General features: G+C 38.3%; 1 protein-coding gene and 1 long non-coding RNA gene across 3 annotated transcripts; one reads left to right on the top strand and one right to left on the bottom strand.

The window, feature by feature from the left end:
- Nucleotides 1-74: 74 nt before the first annotated feature.
- On the bottom strand, nucleotides 75-12,469 carry LOC139933823 (pancreatic triacylglycerol lipase-like). Of its 2 annotated transcripts, none has more exons than XM_071928041.1 (6): nucleotides 12,457-12,469; nucleotides 11,691-11,784; nucleotides 10,265-10,572; nucleotides 2,686-2,926; nucleotides 1,139-1,272; nucleotides 75-374 (listed from the first exon to the last, which is right to left on the bottom strand). In XM_071928041.1, the coding sequence occupies exons 2-6, from the start codon at nucleotides 11,755-11,757 to the stop codon at nucleotides 87-89; spliced, it is 1,038 nt and encodes a 345-aa protein (XP_071784142.1). In that variant the 5' UTR covers nucleotides 11,758-11,784; nucleotides 12,457-12,469; the 3' UTR covers nucleotides 75-86. The 2 variants fall into 2 exon arrangements, with proteins under 2 accessions (XP_071784142.1, XP_071784151.1); XM_071928050.1 differs by lacking the exon at nucleotides 12,457-12,469 and adding an exon at nucleotides 12,184-12,204.
- Nucleotides 3,822-8,971, top strand: LOC139933803 (uncharacterized). The gene is made up of 4 exons (XR_011785622.1): nucleotides 3,822-3,920; nucleotides 5,305-5,365; nucleotides 5,944-6,109; nucleotides 7,234-8,971. It is a non-coding gene; the product is annotated as an uncharacterized lncRNA (long non-coding RNA).
- Nucleotides 12,470-16,867: the final 4,398 nt, after the last annotated feature.

Genomic DNA, 16,867 nt, shown 5'->3' with positions numbered 1-16,867 from the left:
TGGTAGTAAGGGCAGAGGCAAAGTGTAGGCATACTTGGGTTTTTCTTCCTCTTTTTGTTGTTGTTAATAACCCATCCAAACGTCTCCTAGACAATGTATGCACACCCGCAGTTGCTTGATGTCATCGTGATGCGAAAACTTCCAGAGCCGTCTCCTTTCTCAGCATGGATGCCCATCCGGGGACATGTACCGCTGCATGTCGTCCCGCTGCACGCTTCAGTGACGAAGGAACAGGTTTGGCCGGGCTGAATGTCGAAGTTCTTTATGCTGGATAAGTAGAAGTCATATGCCCGCATGTGACTGCAAGCGACCTTCCACAAACACTTTGGTTGCATAAAGGTTCCTTTGTTCGGATAAAAGTCTTGGTGACCCAACTGTAAAAAGAAGGAACATTGATTAGAGGTTCGGTCACACAAGCCCCGACAACAAGAACGAAAACGAGAACGATAAAAATGCACGCCCTCGATTGGTTGAATGAGCGTGGACGTATTCTGCGTGGAGCATTTCAACCAATCGAATGCTTGCATTTTTATCGGTTTCGTTCTCGTTGAGTGGGGTTGTGGCGGGACATCTGTCCCCCTGGAGATCAGTGCCGGGTACCAGGGAATTCTGTCTGCCGGAAATTCAGTCCTCCTCATTGGAAATTAACGTAGGGGTCGGATTAACGTAGGTGTAGGAGGAGGATTCAAAAGAGGGCGCTATCAGGAGAAGTTTGTACACAGTTTTAACTTAGGCCGTGTCCGAAACGGCGACTTCGGCTACAGCTACGGCTAGATCGCGCGCGTCTGCTATTTTTCAATACTGGTAGACGCGCTTCCTTTTTATGCTTGTTGGGCCTTTCGTATTCTAGTTGTTAATTGGTTTTGTATTTTTTTATGTGCTTTTTATGTGTTTTTTGTTTTATTTCTCGGATTTAGGAGACATACGCCTTTCGGCGATAGTTATTTTGTTGTTACTTTTTTTAGTTTTTAAAAGCTCTTCTTGGTATCCCGCTGTTGTTTTACTTTGTTTTAAATATTTGTTTACAAGTATACTTCACGTACTTGTAAATGTGTTTGCCCGAATACATATTATTATTATTATTATTATTATTATTATTATTATTATGAAAGGGTTGGGCGGTTTAAACAAGATTTACCGGTTCCTCAAGTCCATACGCTTGGAGGCTTCCATCCGAATGGATGACGTCAACGAAGTCGGCATCAGTTTTATCCAAAACGCACTCCGGCTTTCCCACATAATCTTTGAAATCTGGTCTCGCAGGGTCAAGGCCTGTAGATTTGAAAGATTAGATAGATATAACATTGTTAAATCCAAAGCTGGATATAAGACGACGTCGTCTCTCAACAACAATAATATCAAATATATAAATATATCAAATAAACACGCACACATACACACTAACACAAAAAAAATCAAAAACATTAGAACTGCACACATTTAAAGGCACTATCGGTAATAACTTAAAATAATTATTAGCATAAAACCGAACTTGGTAACGAGTAATGGGGAGCTGTTGGCGATAACAAAACATTGCGAGAAACGGCTTACCCACTGAAGTAGCGTAGTTATCGATAAAACAAATTAATTTTCGACAACATTGATTTCGAGACCTCGGATTTTGAAATATTTTGTGGTCTCGAAATCAAGCATCTGAAGCACACAACTTCGTGTGACAATGGTGTTTCTTCTTTCATTATTATCTTGCAACTTCGACGACCGATTGAGCTCAAATTTTCACAGGTTTGTTATTTTATGCGTATGTTGAGATACACAAGGTGAGAAGATTAATATTTTGACAGTTACCGAGTGTCCACTGTAATAATTCATAGTCCAGCAGTATTAGATTGTACATGAGAATTTGTTAAATTAACCAACAAAAAGACAAGATTATAATTCACGTCAAAAATGCAACTGTTTGGTTATCACTCGTGAAATAACGGCAACAAAAACTGACTTGGTTAGAAGTGCAGCAGCTTTCAATGTAGTAAATTATATTATCTTCATTGTATGACTTAAACAATCGAACAGTTAAAAAACAAACAAAGTCTTCCTTCTGATTTCATACGCAAGGTCCAACTATATTGGGTGGCCGATTTTACCTGAAAATTGAGATTTAAATTTTTGAAAAGCTATTTTGTTTTCAAATTATTTGGATGAAAGCATTCGCTTAAGGTTTATTTTGCATTAAAAACAAAACAAGTGGCCAATTGTTAACGGTGTTATAAACAATGAATTATTGCTATGACATTATCTCACGTCCACCAGACATGTACAAATGTTTTGAATCAGCATTCATTGTCACTTTCGTCGTTCGAGAAACAAATCTTTAGGAAATGTCTTTTGGCATAAATCGGGTCATGTGATGTTGATGCTGAGAACTCGACTCTCGGTCATGAATATGTATGAGGTATAGTAATATCGAATTCACCCGAAAATAAACATGTTCTATTTGTTTTTACTGTACTTCATCATACATATTTCAGTATACTTTTTACTTGTACAACAATTATTAGGAGCAAGTGGATCTGGGAAACTGCGTCTGTGAAATAAAATTCATTCTTTAGCATAAAAAGAAAATCTTCCTGAAATTCGTATGCATGAACGCAGGGGGTGTGGCTGATGTAGATAAAAAAAATGCAACCTCAGAACTGAAGTCAAGTCTATATGTCTATATATCCTTACCTGTGATATGACCGATCTGTCCTTGTAAGAAATCGCCAGTGTAGCCCGCCAAATGGGCACCAAGGCTGTGCCCCACCAAGTGAACGTTTGCGTAATCTAGGTCTAATCCTGGATGCTCGTGCAACTTCTTCAGTAGTACTGCAAGTTCCCTTGCAACTAGTCTGGAATCCATCTTACTCCGAAAGTAGTTTATATTATCGGCCGCCAACTCCCAATTTACCATGATGATGTTATAGTCGCCCTGTAAATGACATACTGTGTTAAACCTAGGGGGAACAACAACTCCAGTGAGCGGAGAAGCAATCATGGCAAACTTACCTGGACCAGCCTGTAAAGACTACACTGTAAAAAATTTGTGTGAATTCACAGTAGCTTTTTTGTTGGAAAGAATCAAAAATGAACAGCAGAAGTTGCCGTTTTCCTATTTCTCTGTGAATATACAAAACATATGCAGTCTCTAAACAGTGTGCTCCTATTCTCTGTAAATTTAAAGTAAGTCTGCTGTTGTAGGAACATTTTGTGACGGTACAGTGAACCCTTGAGGATTTGACACATTCTGCTGTTTCTGAACAGCCGGGTTGTCCTCTAACAGAACTAACTGCACTCTGATATAGCAGCTAATTGCCTTCCATTCTTAGCCACTATAATAAACTGCGGATTTAGGCTTTAATATCAGTGCTGGAAAGGGAAAACTACGGCCCTCATCATCGGTGTGGCGCGGGCGGGCATGTGTGGTGTAGGCTACTCAGTAAAGTAAAAATTGCAATGAAGACTCGTAGGCCCTAGTAGCCTAGAGCTAATTTTCGTCCGAAGATTACAGGATATGCCCCTACTCATGTAAAAAAGCATTGCATTTACTATCATAGGAACATTGTGGTGTCGGACTAGAAAGCTCTGAACTTTCCTTGGTTCATTGATAAAAAATTCATTTAACAGAGATCGTCCCCCCTAGCGTATCACACTACAGTGATTTTTCCCTGGTGGCCCTCAAATTTTTGCATTAAACAAAGAGAAGACGGGTACCATTACGAAGTTCTTGTCGTCTTCTGTGCGTGTGCGCGGCAAAAAGGGGAAAAAGTGATCAGCAGGAACTGGTTCAGACCGGCTGGATCTTCCGCCGTCGTTTGTGCGCGTGCGCTCTCTCCACCATCACGTCACATTGTGCGCTCACTTAACTTTTGGAAGAGTTTGTACTTGACCTTTGCTGATCAGTTTCCACGACAAAAAAATTACAGGTAAGATAAAGAACACTATTCTGTGTTATTAATATGAATATTATTACTATTATTGTAAGTCACATGGTTAACATAAGCCTAACGCTCGTTAGGCTTGAACATAAAATATGACAATTGGAAAATTTATCATGTTTAGCGACAGACGATCGTCAGATCGATGATAGACGTGATAGATGACAGATTGTGTGTGTTTGTGTGTGTGCATGCATAACGTCAACACAACACACAGACAGGCTGCATGTGGATTTGGGATGATTTGTTGTTTGCCATGGTCCATGGACATGAATTATAAAGTTGTTTTTCTGGTTCTGGAAATGTCTTGTCTTTTGCTTTACTAGCTTTCCAATTTCAGTTAATTAAAATTAGCCTACCCTCTGGCTCTAGTTTACTAGTAGTATTTTACAACATGTCTAGTCGATCATCTGACTGACAATACATAGATGTCTTACTCTTAGTAACATTACAATACAACTAAAAATCAGCAAATTAATTCAGTAAAATGAAAATGAATGTGATTATTTCAGTCACAATTTTTTTTACTAAAAATTCCTACACTAGGCCTAGGCCTACCTATTAACCTTACTACTGTTTTTTTACTTGGTTGGCAAGCTGATTTATACTAAACTCACTCATGGTGAACATATATGAGCAGATGAGGATGCATTAAAACACATTTTTTAGCCTGGCCTGCCAGGGGCCGATTTCACAAAGCAATAAAATTCATCGCATGACAAATTTTCAGTATCACCATAGAGATTTGTATTGTGACATCACACTTTACTGAGCAACTACGATTGACTTGAAGTTACGATCAATTTGAGATCTTTGTGAAATCGGCCTCTGGTCTGGTAATGGTATAGTAAGTGACGATCCATTTTGTATGTATCTTTTTGTCGATTGAGTGCTACTGCTAGTAGTAGTACTGTGTAGTACTGTTCTGTAGTAGTAGGTTTGTTCACAACCGCTAGAGGGCGCTGCGCGCGCTGGACCAATTTCCGTTAATGAAAACTGTGCCGCGATCTCAAGTAGTGCGCCAATTATTTAATAACTAATGGATCAGTTGAAAGTTTTCTTTAAATACTTTTCAAGTGGGAACATCTTCCAGTTCTGACTTAACCAGATATATTCGGCATTTGTTTATAGACAAAAGGTACAAGTACAACATCAATATTAAACCCTTACTTTTCAATATCATGAAATAACCAGTGAAAAATTCATCGCGTTTTATAAGCTCTTGTTATGAGAAATGCTGACAACAGCTTAAAGGGACACAAAGTATAGCAGTGTCATGGTAATTACCAATGTTGTAAATGGCCTCTGGTATTTATATATTTTGAATAATATACATGTTTGTGATTTGTTTTCTTTTTCTTTCTGTATAAAGGAAACTGCAAGAAGCTCTGACTTTGACTGTGACACGGATAGCCCTGTACTGGCCTATGCAGGTAAAAAATACCTTCGAAAATAACTGACATTTTAGTTCCCCAATTTAGTTTCCCCATTAATAATAACTTGAACATTGAATGATAATTTTCTCACCTGAAGTACATTTGAGTTGAAAATCAATCATACTTAAATTTTTGTGCATATGCTTACAAGGATAAGTATAGTATTACTGATGGAACTATGGTGTTTCCCATACTTAATAAAATCAATCTTAAATCAGATGGTTTATTGTTTCCAATAAGACATTTTGTCTACAGCTTTGTGCTCATATTTGAAATTGTAAAGTGAACTTGCCAACATTTTTCTTAAAAACTTAAACTCCCACACCCTGGATCATCTGAAAAATACTGCAATATTTTGTGGTCAACAAAAAATGTCACCGATTCAACATTTTAAGCCCACAGATTTCCTATGCTCATTAGACTTACCCCGTGTGTCTTAAAAATATTAACTGTGGGTAGATGTAAATAAAGATTTGGTAAAAAAAAATACCTCATTTTATAACCTAAACTGGTCCTTTTGTTATTTGCATTTGCAAATAAGTTGATGTTTGTTTAAATGCTTGTTTCTGCTGCAGGTGACAACCCCTTCCTGAGCGCAAAATGTGCAGTCTGCATCGAAAGGAATCCACTACTCCATTGCAGTGATCTTCTCAAGGGTCTTCAGATGTGGTTCGTGGTGTTCTATGTTTTCAATCTACAATACCCACCTAATATTGCAGCTACTCCTGAGTTCATGCAAAGGTAATTATTTTGAAGCACTTGTATTATTCTTCATTTTGGCCAAGTGGAAACAACTGCAGTTCAACTGCACTTAAAGAGCGGCTTTAATGTGACGTACTCATTTTCCAATAGATATAGTCCTCATGTGAGTGGTGAAAAAATTACAAGTCTCTTACCTCATGTTAAAGTGGTGTAATTGCCATTCTATTCGATACCCTCCAGTGCAAAATTTGTCAACGTTCAAAACATCCTACATGACATCATTCAAGAGAAAAATGGGTTCATTTTTGTACCGGTTGTTTTGGTTCATTCGTGACTTCAATTTGAAACATGACGTCATTGGATTATCAACAACTAATGAGTCTTTTCCATCAAAGGAGGCATTTTTTGGAAAATAAGTATATCACAAAATTGAATTTGACATTAAAGACCCTCTTTAACTGTGTGATTAAGTCTACAGTGCACAATCCAATAAATTCAGTAAAACTATTGGAATAAATCAACCACAATTATTTTGTTCATAAATGCCAACAAAGATACAACCGCTTTTGTTCCAGTTAGTTTACCTGCCAAACTTGTGTGACTTAAGACATGCAAGTGTAAACCGAAATGAATACTTGTTTTACACGGTACTGCAGCAAACAGTGCAATAGTGTAATGGAGCATAAAAGTTGGATTTTTGCAAAAATTAGTTGTTGTTTTTTTTCTGAGTGTGCTTACCCCCCATGAACATTTTGTTTGCATTTTTTTTTTCTGTTCTGTGGATTCAGTGAACGTTTTTGAGTCTAATGGTACCATGGTAGAAGAGTTTGTGAGCAGCCAAATTAGTTTTACACGCAATTTCACACCGTACTGCAGCTGACTGTACGATGGGGGGGGGGGATAGACGCTTTTGACTGGCATGGTGCAGCGCAGGGTTAAGAGCAATAGTCAAAAAAGAAAACAAACATTTTTTAACAAACATTTTCCCTCAAGAGTATTTACTACTGTTAACTTCCTTTAAGACTACAATCTGTTTAGAACAATGCCCATCAACGAGTATGACAAATAAGCATAATCATACAAATCAACTTTAAAGTGGATACTGGCATACAGAATTAGATTGATGTGTATAATGTACAGTTTTGTATCTTTTTTATGTGCAGACTGCTGTTCAAGATTAGACCGGAAAGAGGCAGCAAGAGGTCCTCCAACACCAAAGGAGGGCCCAATAACAAAGTTGTACAACTTTGTACCAAGCTGAAAGACTTTGAAGAAATGTGGGTGGTGTAGAAGTAAAACAGTTCAGATAGCACTAAAGTTGAATGTTTTTTTTTTAAACAGCACTACATGGTGTATGTAACAAAATTCCTGAGTGTTTTAGCTAGTTTTCTTGTTAGAGTGAACGCTTTAACTGTTTTTAAATGTTTCACTCTTGAATTAACAAGCAATAAAGTAGGATAGGTTTGTCTCAGTTCATGACCCCCCCCCAAAAAAAAAAAAAAATAATAATAATAAATAAATAAAATAAAAATAAGCTTTGAAATTTCATAAAATTTACTTGGTGTGACAAACATGTAAAAAAAAAACATTAACTGGGGGAATTTTTTTTTTACAGATGTTCGCTGTTACCCTGTTGGGCTTAATATCTGTGTTTTTCTCCATGCACTGATGTGTTCAGCACTGCATACTCAGTACTGGGTATACAGTGCTTATAATCTACATCAGTGTATGGATAAAAACACACAATTATAATTCTTTATCACCGATGCAAAATTAACATGAACATTTTCTCTTGGAACCAGTTCAAGTATGTACTGTATTTAATGTTTTTATAAGTATTATTGCTGCAATGCTTATAATAGACAGATTGAAATTGTATAATCATTAAAGACTGAAAAAATCTTCCCTTTTAAGTAATTTTAAACAATGTGAAAAACACAATTTTATTCAAAAACATCACCTACAGTACACATTTGCACACTGGCAGAAATTTAGACAAAAGGCCTATACTTATGAAGTTGGAAATACTGAGCCAGTGTTTCCATTGTCCGATCATTTGAAACTGTATGTAAGTTGCCTCAAGCCGACCTTTGGGGGTTCAAATTTTTGGCAAACTTTGATTGATTTTCGATAAAGGGGCACTTCAGACCAAAACATTTCGCAGGATGCTTACAACCATGATCATCTTTGTAACAGTAGTCTTTAGGTTGAAAATGTTACACCATTTGTTATCAAGGTCATCACCAGTGTATGAACCTACCCCTAATTAATAGTTTCTCTTGAAACAATTTCCATTATGAATTGAACACAAACGTAGTACGAATCGTGTTTTTGTTATTGATGCAATATTTATGGACAATAGAGACTGGTTGAAGTCGGTAATGTGTAATAGTTAAAACATGCAGAGTTGTTCACTTATTTAAAGAGGAAGGGAAATGAGCAATTCATTTTTGTGATGTACTCCTTCTTTTCAATAGATAGAGTCCTTATGTGATCAGTGGGGAAAAATATCTCTAACCTCACTTTAAAATGATGTAAATGGCCCTTGTATTCGATAACTTTCCGGGGCAATGGTTATCGAATACAATGGCAATTTACACCATTTTACAAGAGTAGAGACTTGTAACTTTCCCCCAATCACACGGGGACTCTACCAAAATTGAATTGGTCATTTCCCTTCCTTTAAGTCATTTTAAACAATAAATTATAATGTAAAAAAAAAGTATTTAAAAGTATTATTCCTTGTGTACATTATGACGACAGTTGCATTATTTTGAGTGAATTTCAATTAAAGTTGAAAAAACTGTTAATGTTTTGTGAAACTGAGATAAAACGTGTGTGATATGTCTTTTATTTTCTTGTTTGAATTATATTAATGAGAGGGTGGTCAAGGTAGCAAAACAAAGCATTGTGTATACACAGAAGATTGGTCATCCTATGTGACATAACAGAGATTCAACGTAAACGCGCAGAAAGCAGTGTATGTTCTGTCACAGAGAGTTGTTCGTGTACAAAACACTATGTTGATGAACAAAATCCTTCAAATAAATCTACTGTTGTGCCACAGAGCTTCTACATTTTAGCCAACATCAATTACAGTGGATTGTGCTGTGAAGGTACAGTACACATCACAGGAGATTCTGATGTTGATGCACAGTGGAAAATCACAGTTGAATCTTCTGTAGACAAAAGTAGCCTCCGTAATGCCAATTGACAAAACAAACTACTGTAAATTAACAACATTTTTTTTAACAGTGTACTTATTAATTTGACATAAAGACCCGGTCACACAGGCCCCAATAACGGGAACGAAAACGAGAACGAAAACGAGAACGATAAAAATGCACGCCATCGATTGGTTGAATGCAGAACCCACGCTCATTCAACCATTAAAGGGCGTGCATTTTTATCGTTCTCGTTTTCTTTCTCGTTTTCGTTCTTGTTATTGGGGCCTGTGTGACCAGGGGCCGATTTCACCAAGCAATAAAATCCAGCGCAAGACAAATTTTGAGGTATCACCATAGTGATTCGTATTGTGACATCACACTTTTCTTAGCAACTACGATTGATTTGCAGCTAATTACGATCAATCTTAGAGAGAGGTTGTAGTCTCATGTGATAGGCCTACCTATCTCACGTTCATATAGCCATGTGCTCGCCAAACTATACTCGCAAATATACCAGATGATTGTTTCATTATTATTTTTTTATCCAATTCCGCTCCAAACAAGGTTAACCTCCATCAGATGAGCAGACCCATATTGTGCCATACACATCCTTTCAGACAGAACTGTGTTATAGGTTAACAGCCATAAAACAATCCTTGCGGGACAACATCCAGGGTATCACCATGCCACTCTTATACGTCTACGCAAAAGCTTGTCCTAATCATGTGACTTAGCAACTGTCTCTATAATCTGAGGAATTCAAACTTAGGTGGTGACTTTTGATCCACACGCCATTACCAAACAACATTCAAATCTAATACGCAAAAGACTTATTGGAACAAGTCTATGTACAACATAATAAGGGTGCGTTCGTTTAGCTTCCCTGGGTCGACCCCGGTGTGTGGCGTTTTTTTCCAGGACGAATGTGGGTAATTATCTGCACATGTTCGTCCTAGAAAAATAAAACGCCACACACCGGGGTCGACCCGGGGAAGCTAATCGAACGCACCCTATATAGGCTACATACCAATTCCATGAACGCATCGCACATCGCAGATTCGTATTCGTTTCCACTGCTGCTCGTCCAACCGTGGATTATCACAACTGTTTCTCTAGAGTTGGAGATATCGCCGAAAGTGTTGGGATCGTCCCAGGAAAGCTCATTCCCGCCGCCCGAGCACTTGTTTTCACCCGTCAGTTCACGAGTGAACAGGTAGAACTGGTTGTCCATGGTTGCCAGACGAGATGGGTCCAAACTGGACCAACATGGTTCGTCGCTATTAAAGCAGAAGAGGCCATCGGGGTTTACGGTGCCATCACGGTCATAACACTCGGCTGAAAATGAAGCATTGTTTCTTTATTTATTCCAAGCCCGCATATAAAAGCCCGGTCTGTACTTCCTGCGAATGCAAAGTTGTGTGTGCTTCCAGATGCTTGATTTAAGGACATCTGAATCTAATTCTGAGGTCTCGAAATCAAATTCGTAAAAAATTACTTCTTCGGAGGGAGCCGTTTCTAACATTAACAATGTGTTATATAACTATCAACAGCCCATTGCTTGTTACAAAGTATGATTTTATGCTCACAATTATTTTGTGTATTTACCGATAGCGTCTACTGCCTTTATTAAAGGAACACGTTGCCTCGGATCGGTCGAGTTGGTCTTTGAAAAGCGTTTGTAACCGTTTTTTATAAAATGCATATGGGTAGAAAGATGTTGTAAAAGTAGAATACAATGATACACACAGACATGCCTCGAAATTGCGTGGTTTTCCTTTTACCTCGTCGACTAACACGTCGGCCATTTATGGGGGTCAAAATTTTGACTCACATAAATGGCCGACCATGTTAGTTCGCACAGTAGAAGGAAAACCACGCAATTTGGAGGCAAACTTTGTGTGGATCATTGTATTCAACTTTTACAACATCTTTCCAACCATATGCATTTAATACAAAACGGTTACAAACGCTTTTGTTTTGACCAACTCGTCCGATCCAAGGCAACGTGTTCCTTTAATAAAGAATAATGTGTATGCCGCGCGTTTGTACATTCAAGCTTGTTAAATTAGGTTTATGTATGGTTTTATGCAGACACAATGCATATTATATACCACTTTTCCATTTAATTGACTCGGCCCATCATAAACGACATTTAATTAAATTTCAGAGATTATTATTAGCCTATATAATAACAAAATTACACTCAGAGTTTGTGTACAGTAATTATTTTGAACACACTCTAAAACTCCTGATCCGGGTTCCGGTCCCAATTACCAAACGTGTGACTAGTCCGGTGCCTTTAAAAATTGGACTTCAGTTCGGATTCTGCGTCAACTTGACACGTTTCTGTGTCATTTTGACAATCCGGGTCATACTGACTCGGAAACGGATCAGGTCCCACGGGGATCCGGGTCGAAGTTCTGACCGGGGGATTACAGTTTACACTGTCTTACCATAGGATTCGTTGATCATGACTAGGAGTACCAAAGACCCAACCAGGATACGCGTTAGTTCAATCATCTTGCCCAGCCGTGTTACCAGTAAAACCTAAAACAACAGTTATACATGTTTATAAGTAAGGGAAGCCCGGAATAAATTGTAAAGAAGCATCTTGTCAGTTGAAACCTTTTACTTCCAATCTGAAGTCACTGGACACCACCTTTAGCAATTGCCAAAGACCAGTATTCTCACTTGGTGTAGGGCTACCCCCAACATAATATGCACAAAATAACAAACCTGTTAAAAATTGGGCGCAATTGGTCATCGAAGTTGCAATTAACAATGAGAGAGAAAAACACCCTTGTTTGCAGAAATTTGTGTGCTAAAAATACTTCAGCTGAAAAAAACTCAAAATGTTCTCAACCAATACTAAAATTTTGAAGATTTGATTTGTTTGTAAAATTACACAAGAAACAGACGTGCGGTATAGAGACGCGGGGATATTACCAGAACATACAGATCCAGGATTCAGATCCCAAATGTGTAAACCTTTACAGGCAGAAGATAGCGTACTGGGATAAAGGAATCCACAAGGTCGTGTAATTTCTACTCGTATTTCGAGTCATTCTGGAACGCCAGACAAATTGACCACCACTCCCCCTCCCCACTCCCCGCTTTCCTGACCCCGAATAATGTACAATTCAGACCCGATCGATTGTATCAATTGTCTGCTATCACTCTATGACGATAAAAGCATTACAAGCTGAGTTGTTCACTTACCTGTTGAGTTGACAGAACACACCGATGATATGAAAAGCTGAACCGTCGCAGTAAAGGTTTCATTCTTCATGACACCCACACAAACCACGCCCATTGATTGCGCAGTTGCCCATAAGGGCCAATTAGAGGCCGAGGATCCGAAGCTTGTGAAATGCACCCGAAAACTGACGTTTTGTGTTTGCCATAATATGGAATCTTAAAGCTGTCGATCGGCATTATCTTCACCCATGGCTTGTAATTAAACTTATTTAACAATCCATATAGGCCTTTTTTTCCCTTTCTTTTTTAAATGTGCATGTACAACCTTTGTTTTATTTCAATTGGTTCGTAAAGTTTCAATGCCTGATTTCCACCGAAATAATTTTTATGTTTTATAAATAAAATAATGCCGATATCATCGGACTCAAGTTCTGATAGTAAAGTCAACGGGATGTGGGTTCGATCCCGGTCCTGACACTTGTGTCTTTTGTGTCCTTGAGCAAGACACTTAACCATTGCTTCCCTTCACACAGGGGTAAAATGGGTACCTGTGAGGGCAGAGATGGTTTATGTGAATAATTAGCTTGGAGTGCAGTAACTTGCAGCACCGGCTGTATACTCCACATGAGCTGAGATTGTTTAAAGGATGAAATAACTCACGGATCTACCAATGTGGACAAGGCACAGGAAAGAGAAACATTTCAAAGGCAAGTCTTTGAACTATTGTACCGATTTATAATAGCAAAGAGTTAAAGTGTGCTGGGGTCCGCCTATCAGCCACTGCCAGAAGCAAGGGGGGCAAACCCATTCTCTTGCCGCGACTAGTGTAATATTTTATTTTTTCTAAAGTTCCTTACGTGTATTACAGACCAAACATGACATCCGCCTTTCCAAAGGACTAAAGCAATGAGTGTCTAATTGACACCCGAACTCTCACTCTGTTGATCAGAAATACTCCAGTGTAAAAACGGTGCACGTTAAGAGTTTAAACATATTTGTTGTGGCCACTTTGAAACATAATAACATTTAAATGTGTATCATTCTGGCACCTGCTTATTTTGGTTTAAACACACACACAAATATAAACATGTTTTAGGTTAAACATGTGAAAAAGTGGGTCCAAAAGTTATGCTTAGAAATGTGTTAGACATATAAAACACTTTTGTCCATTGCACTTGACAATTTTAAAAGAGCTTTGACAGGTGATGCTGTTTTTAATCGAAAATCATCAGGAGAAGGGGCAATTAAATGTGTACGACTATAGTTGTAGCTGGCAATGGGCGCGTTGTAAAAATTATCCATCTGGTTTTATGGACGTGAGATCCGTTCTTCGTTTTTTAATTATCTGCCACTTATCATTTTTTAGTTTTATTAGCCCGTCTAGGAAAGAGATAATTATGGTTTTAATGCAAATTTTCGGGGCAACTTACGAATAACAGAAAGTCGGAGTTAGCACCTTGAGACGACAATGGAAATCAACTCTGCCTCTATTACAGGGCAGTGTTTATGTAATCAGCATTTGTGTTTTTCTTTCATTAATGCATTTAAATTTGTTCACATGAAAGTCTAAAATTAATATGCAATTTTGAACACCTGTATGTGCACAGGTGTTAACCTTGTCTGCATGAATGTACACAGATGTTCATAATTGCCTCGTTTGGATAACGATCACAACTCGTTTGTTTTGATGACTTGTGTGACGCATGTGAATTGAATTCTATCGTGGGAAAAAAATAATACCATTGCTGTCTGGGTCGACCAAACTGAGCAAAATGGAGAAAAACAACTTGAAATGAAATAGACATCAACCAGTAGTTTTTTTGATTCGTTCGATTGTTTTAAAGGCACTTGGCACTATTGGTAATTACTCAAAATAATTGTTAGCATAAAAATTACTTGTCAACGATCAATATAAAACATAAAACATTGCGAGAAGCGCGGCTCCCTCTGAAGTAACGTAGTTTTTGAGAAAGAAGCAATTTCTTGCTAATTTGAATTTGATTACGATACCTCAGAATTAGATTTTGAGGTATCGAAATCAAGCATCTGAAAGCACACAACTTGTGCAACAAGGGTGTTTTTTTCTTCCATTATTTTCTCACAATTTCGACGACCAATTGAGCTCAAACGTCACCGGCTTGTTATTGTATGCATGTGAGAAGACTTTTCTTTAACAATTATTACCAATAGTGTCCAGTGTCATCAATCATAAAATACAACAGCACTTACCTGTGCAAATTTAATTTCATATGGTGTGGCGTTTTTGTTTACACACAGCCGAAAATTCGGAGCAGTTTCGCCACGCATGGAAGATTAACCCGAAATTTCAATACACAATCTGAAAAACGTTTCTGACGGAAACGCTTTTCAGATTCATTTTTTTTTTTGGGGGGGGATAAAAAATGGTATCTTTTTGCATAACCACTTTACTCCAAAAGGTTTCCATTAGCACATTAGGCCTACCCCAAAGTGAACCTATTCTCAACATGTTGTAAACTGCTCACAAAAAGTAAGGAAACTTTTTTCAATCCTGTATATTTGTTATTATTTAATACTCTCTTTGTATATTGTATATATCATTGCAAAGCTGAACTGTTCCTCTTTAAAATGATACCACAATTGCAATGATTACATGTTGCTGGACTTGACCACGCTAATGAGAACGAGACAAGGTCGCAAATCAAATGTGCCAAAATTAGCAATTTTGTGTTACTGTGTGAACAATCAAATTGACACCGTAATTCAAACAAGCAAGACAACTTACTGATCTTAATCCACTTTATTGAGACAAGAAGTTTGTAATAGAGCAAGACAACTTACTGATCTTATAATATACTTTATTGATACAAAAGTTCAGTAACGAGTGGACGATCCGAAGGCGTTGATGACAGCCTGGCACCTTCTCCTCATGTTGCACACAAGTCTTGTGATGCGCTGATGATGAGGGATGGCGTTCCATTCTTCACTAAGGAACCTGGTTAGGTCAGCCACAGTTGATGTATTGGTGGTTCTGGCGCGGACAGCGAGGCCAAGCTGGTCCCACAGATGTTCCATGGGATTCAGGTCTGGACTGTTAGCGGGCCAATCCATCCGGTGCACCCCAACATTTTTCAGGTAGTCAGTCACCAGTCGGGGTCGATGGGGGCGAGCGTTTTCATCGTGAAAGATGGCATTTGGTCCAAGAGTCTGCAAGTATGGGACTGCATTTGGCTGAAGAATATCGTCTTGCAAATACCCATCAAAAAAGGTGTTTTTGCAGGATGAGGGTTAATTGTGTCCACTGGTGCAAATCTTTGCGTAATGGTTCTGAAAAGCTTGCATCGGTTTGATTATTGATCATTACCTATTGACCATTCACAGACAACGGTAATTTTGGCACATTTGATTTGTGACTTTGCCTCATTGTTATTCGTGTAGCCAAGTTCAGCAACATGTAACCATTGCAAATGTGGTATCATTTTAAAGAGGAACAGTTCAGCTTTGCATTGATATATACCATATACAAAGAGAGTATTAAATAATAACAAATATACTGGATTGAAAAAAGTGTCCTTACTTTTTGTGAGCAGTTTATATGAAGTAATACATTGGTTTGAGGTTGGGATGAGCTTGAGGCAGTGAACATACAACACAGACTGCCACAAAAGTACCACACCTTTTAAGGGTCTCTTGGTGGTAATGGTATACAGTAGGGTGACGTGGCCGAGCGGATACGTTTAAAACCTCTTCACCACACATGAATCCGTAAGCCTTTTGTTGGTAACGAGAAACGAACCTCTGACGTCACACGAAAACCATAACATGATCGGGCAAAACCTTTGTGTTTTGGCAGCCAGCAAGAAAGTGTACGCAATCTTACTATGACTACGCAACTCAGTGCCCGGCGAAACATGACGTATAAAAATATAGTGTTTTGTCAACATCTAAACGCACACAACTTCGTGTGACAAGATGGTTTTTTTCTTTCATTATTATCTCGCAAGTTCGATGACCGATTGAGCTCAAATTTTCACAGGTTTGTTATTTTATGCATATGTTGAGATACACCAACAGTGAAGGCTAGTCTGGCTTTAAGTGGCGTTTGAAGGCAGTGGACACTTTTGGTAATTACTCAAAATAATTATAGCATAAAACCTTATTTGGTAACGAGTAAAATGGGGAGAGGATGATATTATAAAACATTGTGAGAGACGGCTCCCTCTGAAGTAACGTATATTGTTTTCGAGAAAGAAGTAATTTTCCACGAGCTTGAATTCGAGACCTCAGAATTAGATTCACACACCTCACATGTGTGACAAGGTTGTTTTTTTCAAAGCAAAGTTAACCATGCGAAAGAGAAACTCTACCACGGAGGGGGCGGGGGCATGGGGGTGTGACAGGGCAACATTTCAACATTTCCACGTGAAAGAGAAACAATTGGGCTTGCGAAGTG

This window comes from Asterias amurensis, chromosome 1 (assembly GCF_032118995.1).
Source record: "Asterias amurensis chromosome 1, ASM3211899v1".
Lineage (NCBI taxonomy): Eukaryota > Metazoa > Echinodermata > Asteroidea > Forcipulatida > Asteriidae > Asterias > Asterias amurensis.
Note: the sequence above shows the minus strand (reverse complement) of the source record. Positions and strands in the feature narration are given on the sequence as shown.

Bases quoted from the DNA above. Each gene is read 5' to 3' on its own strand.
- LOC139933823 (XM_071928041.1), bottom strand. From the start codon at position 11,757: ATGATTGAACTAACGCGTATCCTGGTTGGGTCTTTGGTACTCCTAGTC. The intron at 10,573-11,690 runs GTAAGACAGTGT...CTTCATTTTCAG, and splicing joins CATGATCAACGAATCCTATG to CCGAGTGTTATGACCGTGAT. The intron at 1,273-2,685 runs GTAAGGATATAT...TCAAATCTACAG, and splicing joins ACAGATCGGTCATATCACAG to GCCTTGACCCTGCGAGACCA.